Source organism: Sciurus vulgaris (genome assembly GCF_902686455.1).
Source record: "Sciurus vulgaris genome assembly, chromosome: 14".
Classification (NCBI taxonomy): Eukaryota; Metazoa; Chordata; class Mammalia; order Rodentia; family Sciuridae; genus Sciurus; species Sciurus vulgaris.
Window position 1 is genome coordinate 28,895,154 of NC_136475.1, and position 10,055 is coordinate 28,905,208.

At 47.9% G+C, this 10,055-nt stretch overlaps 1 protein-coding gene across 1 annotated transcript; it reads left to right on the forward strand.

Annotated features, from left to right (window-relative positions):
- The first annotated feature begins 4,071 nt into the window (after positions 1-4,071).
- Positions 4,072-9,655, forward strand: LOC306644456 (sepiapterin reductase-like). The gene is made up of 3 exons (XM_079111471.1): positions 4,072-4,408; positions 5,608-5,898; positions 8,673-9,655. Exons 1-3 carry the CDS (start codon positions 4,087-4,089, stop codon positions 8,852-8,854), a joined length of 795 nt encoding a protein of 264 aa, XP_078967597.1. The 5' UTR covers positions 4,072-4,086; the 3' UTR covers positions 8,855-9,655.
- The last annotated feature ends 400 nt before the right edge of the window (positions 9,656-10,055 follow it).

A 10,055-nucleotide genomic window follows, 5' to 3' on the forward strand; every position in this document is an offset into this window, starting at 1 on the left:
CCTCCATTATTCTCCAGGCTTAGTAAAAACAAATTTTTAAATTCTCACAAACCTCTTTCCTGAGTGCCCAAACTGATATGCTCACTAGACCACTCCTCAAAAATAAACTATTTAAACCCAGTCCCTTTCTTTGTTCAGTGGCTCATTTTCAACCAGAAAAGTGGCTCCACCGACGCCATTTCATCCCTACATTCCCTGTTCCTGTGTGCAGCTTTGCTCCTGAATAAACAGCTGAGCTGATTTGTGAAGTTTGTGTCCGCCCTGGGCTTTTTGTGCTAATACCATAGGGACTCATTTTCTGGATGCGAAACGGCCATTGGTTACAGATGGGATTTTAGTTTTATGGGGGTACAACGAGGGTGGTTTAATCATTGGAAACTGTGGACGTGTCCTTTGCACAGTCAGGGGCTAGATATACACATCAACACTTTAACTCAGGAAGGCAGTTGTAAAAAAGGTTGAAACTCATTGTTACCTGGAGAGATAGGAGCCCAGATCCAGAGGGATGAGTACTCAAATCTCACCCATTGCTTTTCTTTCTCTGGAATTCATTGTTTCCCAGCATTTCTATAGTTACTGTGTATACATTTGGGACTAAACTGAAATGGAAGAAGGTCAAAGTCCAGAGCCCAGCATTCAGTATCCACCCCTTCCTTCAGAGCCCATTGTTATTAGGAAAGGATATACTGGAGGTTAATGCTTGGCTAGTTTACCCTTCCTCCTCCCCAGCTGCACCCTCTCTCTGCTTTTCTTAGGGAGCTATCTTGTAGCAATATTATTTTCCATAACCCTTCATAGAACACCCCTGATGTTGCTTGTGGCTGCAACTATGAGGTAGGATCAGTGGGTTACGGTATCCCAGTGCCAACCCCTGAGGCATACCATGGAAAAGGAACTCAGTCTCTGTGCACTGAGGTCTGAGAAGAGCTTTATTTGGGAGAGATGGAGCATTTGTCACATAGCAAGCTACTTCTGTCTCTATTGAGTGAAACACTGTCCTTTATATGCTTGCAGTTAAGCTAGCCATACATCCTAAAAGTTAAGTCTTACATAAGAAGTTACTAGCCTATTTGGCAGATTATTGGTCGGTAACAGGAAGTAACAAACAATTCTGCGAACCCAGGAGATAACAGGCTCACAAGTCACAGAAGAGCTATTTTACCAAACGCAGAACATCCTGTTCACAGAGCACAGGATAAGGAGTATGGGGCCTGAGTTCCTGAGTGGCCATAAAGGCACATGCCATGTTGACCTCCTTTGATGGGGCACGGCAGAACCCTAGTCTCCAAGGGCCTGTTTGGCATGTCTGTCTTCGACAAAATGCCACATACGCGTCCTTCCAGAATTGAACCCTGGGTTCAATCCCCAGTATGCCAAGGCAGGAGGGGGACACAAAAAAGCCTCCTGAATAGCTTTAATCAAGATTTTCTAAATATTTACATTGAACCACTCTTGCTTTGTTCGTTCTATTTTTTCTAAGTCATTTGAGAGTGTGTTGAAGATAGGATACCCCTTTACCTCTACATACCTCACTGTATTTCCAAAAATATAACAACAGCTCACTAGTCAAAAGCAGAGAAAGATACAATGCTAGAAATTAATCCTACAGATCTTAGGCAACATTCACCAATTTCTCTACTAATGACCTTTATCAGAGTTAGGCTTTTAACACTATTTTTGTATATTTCTTACCTTTGTACTTTAAAAACATACTACTGCTGGACTGGTCATGTATGCTCGTAACCCCGGTGACTTCAAAGGCTGAGTTGGAAGGATCACAAATTCCAGGCCAGGCTCAGCAAATAGTGAGATCCTGTCTCAAAATAAAACATACAGAGATTGGGGATGTAGCTCTGTGATAAAGTGCCCCTGGGTTCAAGCCCTAGCACCAAAAAACAAAACAACAAAAGGGAAAAAACTCAGATAAGGCTGGGGATGTAGCTCAGTTGGTAGAGTGCTCACCTAGCATGCACAGGGCCACACACACACACACACACACACACACACACAAACGAAAAAAGAAATGATGCAAGGAAAAGAAATTAAAAACCCACATTTCTGTCAATTGCTACTGCAGTGGTTCCCAGACTTGTACATGAGAATCAGCTGGAGATCTTATTACAATTCCTCAGTTCAACTCAGTGAGACCCCGTAGTTATGAAATTCCTCAGTGACTTCAATGTGTAGGCTAATTTAGGAAATTTTGTGCCACTTTCAAAGGAATTCTATGGGCTGTGTTGCCGCTGAGATATTGCTTGTGGGACTGGCAGTGTGGGGACATGGTGCGGTAGTGGGAGGCAATAAGCATCTTCCTAGGAAGGGAAGAACTTTTGAGGCTCCGTAAGACTAAGCAAACCACTGCCCTTGGGGGCTTTTCCCAAATGGCTCCCATAGAAGCACCTATTTCCAAAGAGTGGATTTCTGACTTTCAGTCATCTCTCATCGTTCCCTCCTTTTCTTCAAAGGCTGGCACAGAGCAGGAGTTCCACAAATGTCCAGAGAACTCAGGAGGAGATTGCTTTCACAGACCTGTTTTCTCTGGCCCGGATGCCTCTGGACCACTCAATCCTGCCTGGATCACTCCACCTTTGGCCCACCTTCTGGTCACATAGGCAGGATGGGAGGAGGAGAGGCCATGAGAACAAAGGAAATCTACAATGTATAAAGGGAGCAGGACACCCCCACTTCCTTGGCAACCAGCTGTGGGCCCCTGTCTGCAGAGATCTATCTCTGTTCTATTGTTTGACAGAAACCTGCTTTCTACCCTTGCCTTGGAGTTTCTCGGGTGTTCAATCTTCACATCTAGGGACCTGGAACTAGGCCTCACTGATTCTCATCACCAGTATCATAATCATAACTTCTGATATCATACTTCACACAATGATGTACACACATAGGTGACAGAAAGACTAAGAAAGGGGTGAGAAGGCCACAAGGTACAAAATGCTGAGCCAGGAGCACAGGATGAGAGAGAAAACCAGAGTCAGAGTCACTGTAGGTGGTCAGAGAAGGATTTTAATGACCCCATGCTGCAGAGTTGTCAAAGCAGAGGGTGCCAAAGCATGCAGGACAGCAGTTTCAGTTTCAGAGTGTCCTAAGTGAGCCTTGGGTGGTCTTCATGGGCAGGGGAAAACATGCTCTGCTGAAGCCCCAGGACAGAGGATCATGGCTGTGCTGATTTTCCTGGGCAAGGGTCAGGGTACAACTCCCCGTGTCCTGTTTCAGGTGGGTCCTCCCTTTATGGGTCTTTTATAGGTGAGGAGGTTACACCTGAGGAGTTTGATTCACTCCTGTGTCTGGTGTTCCTGATATGATTTGGATGTCCATGTGTCCAGGTACTTTTTGATTTAGTTTGCTAATTGGCACATATAAGTAGTTTACCAATTTGTGCCTTAATGTCCTGCTGGGCTCATGGTGGTGGTATCCTTTTACAAACAAGGTCTAGAGTCATTCTACCTTGGCACTTGAACTTTAAATGGGATGGCTCATGGCAAACTACTGCTGTACAAAATGGAGTAACTCAGGTTTAGGCACAGCCTGAAAACTTCCGTTCTTTACATCATGGAGTAACTCAGAGCTGGGCACTGACTGCTCTGCACAGGCAGCGTGGCTAATAAGCCCAGCAGGTACCCCAACCCTACGCAGGCAGGGCTTCCTTCAGGACTGGTCACGTCCAAGGATAGGAGGCCTGGAGCAAGGCGACCTACACTGGAGGAGGTCAGGAGTGCAAGGAAGTAGTGTGTGAAGCTGGAAGGAAATTGCACAGCCCTGTCCTAGCAGGTGGTTTAGCGGTTTAGCCACTTGGAGTGACACAGTGAGAAACAAGAGCGCTGGGAACCCGGCCAACAGCTTGGGACCAGCTCCCAGCACTTCCTGGTTGGTTACCTAATCGCTCAGGCTCCTGTCAAACCTGCACTCCCATTTCTCCACTTGTGACAACAGGGACCCAGGGAATCAGTTCCAGCACTGGGAACCTGAAAACTCAGGTTTCGTCTCCGCCCTGCTCCGCGGCTCCTCCCACTGTCTCCGCCCCTTCCAAGGCCTTAAGGGTCTGGAATCCCGCTCCCGCCAGCGGAGATCAGCGGCATGGAAGGTGGGATCCGCAAGGAAGGCGGCTTCGGCCGCACACTGTGCGTGCTCACTGGGGCCTCCCGTGGCTTCGGCCGCGCGCTGGCCACACTCCTGGCCCGGCTGCTGTCACCCGGTTCGATGTTGCTCCCAACCGCTCGCAACCAGGAGGCGCTCAGGCAGCTGGAGACAGAGCTGGTGGCGGAGCACCCTGGCCTGCGCGTGGTGCCGGTGCCCGCCGACCTGGGCTCGGACGCCGGCTTGCAGCAGCTGCTCGGAGTCCTGCGCGACCTCCCCAGACCCGAAGGGCTTCAGCGCCTGCTGCTTATAAACAATGCGGGTGAGACGGGGCGGTGGCTTCTGCATTTAAGCGGTCTCTCCCTACCCCGCTGGGGACAGTAAGGGCGGTTCCTAGGTGGGCACACTAGGCGGCCAGAGTCCAGAGTACGGGTAGTTCAGCTGTTGCCTGAAAGTTCAGTCCTTGTTCCGGATGTCAATCCAATAAAGGAGGACAAGGTTTTGAGAAGAGGAGAAAGGTTTATTGCTTTGATAGCAAAGGAGAAACACAGGGGACTCCTGTTCCAAAGCTGTGATTCTGCCCATCAGCAGGAACTGGGGACTTTTAAAGTGGTAATTCAAGGCTGCATTTCATGTGTTCTCTGTTAATTTGGGAGATAGTCATTTCTGAGACCTTTTGGTACCATCCCACAGCCTAGATTACTTAGTTTCTGTGGTGGGAAAATCTGCCTAAGATGGGGAAGAAAAGCAATCCAGTTTTTTTTTGTTTGTTTATTTGGTTGGTTTGGTTGGTTTTTTGTTTGTTTTTTTCCCGAGATTTGGGAGGAGTAGAGAGACAGGAAAAAAAAAAAAAAAAAAAAAAAAAAAAATGTCCATTTTAAAAATGAGTTGCAGTGGCAGAGCAGCAAGGGCTATATTCAAAGCATAAAGTGGATCTCATTTACACAGCCTCAGGGGCACACAGAGGCCTAATGTTCAGGAGGAAGGCCGGGTGCCCTCAGAGCTGCCGCCCCTTGTCCTGACAACGGTTTGCCCAATTAAGTTTTCTAAAGTGTCCATAGAACTTATCAGAACTCCTTGCACAGTGTCCTCTAGCCAGGACCTGAGTCAAAGCATGGTGTTCTCAAATTGCTTTGCTTCTCCAAACTCCCCCTAGAGTTTGCCCCAACAGCCCTGACTATCCAATGCCAGAGCAGGGCCAGTGCATTGTCAGTGGACAGCCTGGGTGGGTGGTCTCCTCCCCACTAGTTAGTCTTTCTGCAGAGCTGGAGAAGTGTGAAACACTTTGGGAAGTGCTAAGCAGATGCTTGCTCTAGATCTGGATGGGAAGGGCTTCTCTGGAGGAAATGGGGCAGTGCTGTGGGAGGAGAAAGCCCCTGCCATGTTGGGTGACTTCTTTTGCTTCCCGCACCCCCAGGTGCTGGGGATTGAACCCAGGACCTCTCCTGTGCTAGGCAAGTGCTCTACCACAAGGCTACCTACTGGTGCTTCACTGAGTTATTTCTACCTCTTGTTTTTCAGCCACTCTTGGGGATGTTTCCAAAGGCTTCCTGAACCTGGGTGACCCAGCAGAAGCAAACAGCTACTGGGCTATGAACTTGACTTCCACACTCTGCCTGACTTCCAGCCTCCTGAAGGCCTTCCCAGAACGTCCTGGCTTGAGCAGGACTGTGGTTAACATCTCATCCATCTGTGCCCTGAAGCCCTACAAGGGCTGGGCATTGTACTGTGCAGGAAAGGCTGCCCGTACAATGATGTTCCAGGTCCTGGCTGCAGAGGAACCTAGTGTGAGGGTGCTGAGCTATGACCCAGGTAGGTGGAAGGTGCTACCATCACTGTTCCCAGAACTGGCTGGTTCCTCACAGTGGACTGGACAAAGGGCCTGTCTCCTTTCTCCTTTTGGAAGCACCCACAAAGTATGTTGTTCCCGACTCCTGACCCTCACCCCTCAGGTGAAACGTGGATTCCAAGGAAGTAGAGCTGGCAGCAGCAGGGGATGCAGAGAGAGTAGGGAGTTGCCTGGACTAGAGTTGGGACAGGGAAGCCTGAGATATAGATCAAGTTTGGGAGAACAGTGGGGATTGAATTCTGGGCCCCAAGCTTCCCTCTTCATGTGGAATGGGAAAGATGCTACCTGTCTCCCAGGGAGCTAAATGAGGTAGTGCCTGTGGAAACGACCCTCAGCAGTGAAGTATTGTCTAATTGCTACAACTTCTACTTGTTCCATGGGACTTGTCACACTGTGTTACCTTCCTAGGTGTACCTGATGGGAACCCCTGTTCATCTGTGTGCCAGCAGCTAGCTAGCAAAGCTAGTCCAGGGTGGGTCTGCAGAGCATGTTAACTGAGTGACATGCAGACAGATGTTGTTGAGTGGTGAGAGTCTAGGCTGAACTGGGCCAGAACCCTGGGGATGGGGGCTGCTGGGATGATTAAGATGGTTCCCTGTGCTCATGGAAGATGATGGGTATGGGGTCTTGAGACACTGGTCTAGTGTCTGCCCTCTCCACCCAGATACCACAGTGCCAGGGCCTTTATTCTAGACTTGAAGTTCCTGGAGTTAGAAGGTGTGACAGAGCTGTGGTCTAATGTCTGAGCAGCTTAGGTAGAGATGCAGGTTTGTGTCCTGGGGACAGAGATTTAGAGTGGGCTCCACAAAGCCCGGATGTGGCAAAACCAGGATTCTACCCTGCTTTCAATGTGTGATCAGCACCATGTCTACTTCTCATGTTCTCCATGCTCCACCCCACAGACCCACACAGGAATTCTGGAACCAACATCCCAGCTCATCACCTGCAGCTCAGCCTAGAGCTCACTCAGACCACATGACCAAATGTCACTTACAGCTAGGAGCTGAGATGGCAGATGGCCACATGGCTAGGTTCAATGTCAGGAGTCTGGGCATTGTGAGAGAGCTGAGACTTGTAGGAGCTCCCCAGGGCCTGAACAAAGGCAGAGACCAGTCTGAGTGTCATTTCACTCTCTGGAAGGATGTTCTAACAGGCGTTCAAATATAGAGTGGGCTGTTTGGAAAGGTAGCATGTTCCTTGTCATCAGGATGCACCCACGATTGGAAGGTGTTTGAAAATCAGGAAGGTGATGCTCTTTCCAGGTCTGAGATTCTGTGAATTTCTGTCCCCCAGGATCATTAACTCCAAATTCTGTTGTGATTCCTCTGTGGAGAATAGAACGTGCGCCCAAGATTTCATGAAGGGAAAGGATTCCTTTTGGAGGGAGACCAGGAATGGCTTTACTGGAGGTAGCTAGACTCAGTGTTGTCCCATGGTGCTGTGTGGATGTTTGCAGGTTAGACATGTCCCAGCAGTGCAGGAAAAGGAGGGAAAGTGTATTAGGCCTTGCAGTTTGGCTGGAAGCTGGGTGTGCACAGAGGGGAGCAGGTAAGAGGACCTTGAGTTCTTGGACAGGCTCTTGGGAAGCCCCATTCAGCAGATAATGGGTATGATACTTTAGAAAAATTAGATTACAGCCCAAGAGTGAAACAGGGAGAGAGAACCAGGGCGTCGTGAGCAGGAAGGGCCTGGTTGTCAGGGTACACAGGGGCAGAAGGGTCCTGCCTGGTGCTGGTTGGCTGTGGGCACAGGGAGACAAGGAGGAGGGCACAGGGGTTTAATTAATTAATTAATTAATTAATTTTCATTAACTTTTTTTAAAAGAATACTTTTATTTACTTATTTTTATGTGGTGCTGCTGAGTATTGAAAGTACCTCACATGTGTTAGGCAAGTGTCTGCCACACAGCTACAGCCCCAACCCTAACTTTTTTTTGACAGTGATTTTTCTTTAAAAGAAGTCTTTCATACATGTATATAGGGTAATAATTTCTGTCTCACAATCTACTGTCATTCTCCTCTGCACTCACCAATCTTCCCTCACTACCCTCTGTACAATCCAAAATTCCTTCATCTTCCCTATCCACCCCCCCACTATGGGTCAGCATCTGCTTATCAGAGAAAACATTTGGGCCTTTGGTTTTGGGATTGGCTTATTTCACACAGCATGATAGTCTCCAGTTCCATCCATTTACCTGCAAATGCCATAATTCCATTCCTTTTAAGGCTGAGTAATATTCCATTGGGTATATACCACATTTTTTTTTTATCCATTCATCTGTTGAAGGGCATCTAGGTTGGTTCCAAAGTTTCACTATTGTGAATCGAACTGCTATAAACATTGAGCACAGGGGTTTTAAATACTTCATTGGTAAAATTGAGAAAGTCAAGAGAAGGTGCTACAGGCCTAGAGTTGGTTAAGTATGTACTTAGGATATGTAAGGCCCTGAGCTTTGTCCCTACCACAACATTGAAACCACAAATGAAAGAGAGCAAAGGTCCTGCTTCCTGAGGGGTGATAGTGACAGGGAGATTGGTTGTTGGAGACCACATTTGTTGTGGTTTTGCAATTTGAGTCTGAAACTCAGTAGTGACACAGTGGGGTGTTTGGTCACTCTGATCACACCTTTCAGCCAAGATGAGGTATTGCCTCTAGCCAGACCTCACTCAGCCCCATTCTCCAAATACATAGCAGGGACCCATGACCTTCTGGCTGTCTTCTGCTTTTTATCCTGCAGGTGTCATGGAAACAGACATGCAGCGGTTGGCTCGGGAAACCTCAGTGTATCCAGAATTACGAAAAAAGCTACAGGATATGAAGACAAATGGGGAGCTGGTGGATTGCAGGATATCAGCCCAGAAGCTGCTGGACTTGCTGCAAACAGACACATTTGAATCAGGAGCCCATGTGTCCTTCTAGTAAATAGCTTGTGTCCTTGGCTCCTGGGCCTTTTGGTCTCTAATTTTGGGCACACCTCAGGAGCCCTGGCACTGCCCACATCCCTTCACACAGGCCCTGCCAACCCTGCCCCATGCAGACAACCACTCACGCCTACTGCCCTGCCCTCAAAGGCAGCCAGTGGGAGTGGCTGGTGTCACCAGTTGTCAGGATCTGTGTCATGCAGCCTGGATGATAAGGAGCTTGGAGGGAGGTCATGGGTGTTGTAGTTCTCTAGCCCCAGGAATAGAATTTTAGGATGGGAAGAGCAGGAAAAGCAGCTGAAACACTGAAGAGACAAGTTTGCCCACAGCTGGTCCATGGGAAAGGAGGGAGTGATCTGCTGTGAAGAGGGAGGGCCCAGCAGATTCACAGGTGGCCTGGGGGGAAAGAGGACAGAGCAGGTTGCAGCCCACACAGATGCCCCTTGCTCAGGGTAAGGGGCCGTTGTGTTGAATTTCCTGTCCTATCCTGATGCCTTCTTCCTTTAGAACCCACCTTCCCCCTAGGCTGGGAGTTTATGTAGGAGAAGAAGCAGACACAAAGAAAAGGTGGCTCAGGCTTTATGACTGCCTGCTTCCCCATCTCCTAGAGGCTCCTAGTGTGATTACAGGTGTGCTGCACCATGCCCAGTCTTCCTTAAGGGCTTGTTCACAATTCATTTTTCTCTCTGAACACCAAAAAGAAACAAAACAAAAACAAACAAACAAACAAACAAAAACCCACAAAGAAGTACTCCACTTTCCCAAGAAAGGAATCTAAATAAAGAACCTGAGTACCTACTTGGTTGTTATTTTTACTATTGTGTTTAGTAAAGGGGATTGAACTCAGGGGTGCTGTACCACGGAGCTACATCCCAAGCCCTTTTTATTTTTTATTTCGAGACAGGGTTTGCTAAGTTGTCAAGGCTTGCCTTGCACTTGTGATCCTCCTGCCTCAGCCTCCTGGGATTACAGATGTGCACCACCACACCTGGTTAGAACTCGAGTACAAGGAAGATGCGGTGTAATAAAAATGTAGATAACCAGTGAGAACAGAAAAAAAGTGTGTTGAAATAATTTTTGTTTCCATGCTGTTGAAAGAGTGAAGGTATCAAAATTAATTCATCAAGGAGAAGACATAATATATAAAACAAAATGCTGAATCAGAAGGCTGTGCTGTCGTTTGAATATGAAGTGTTCTC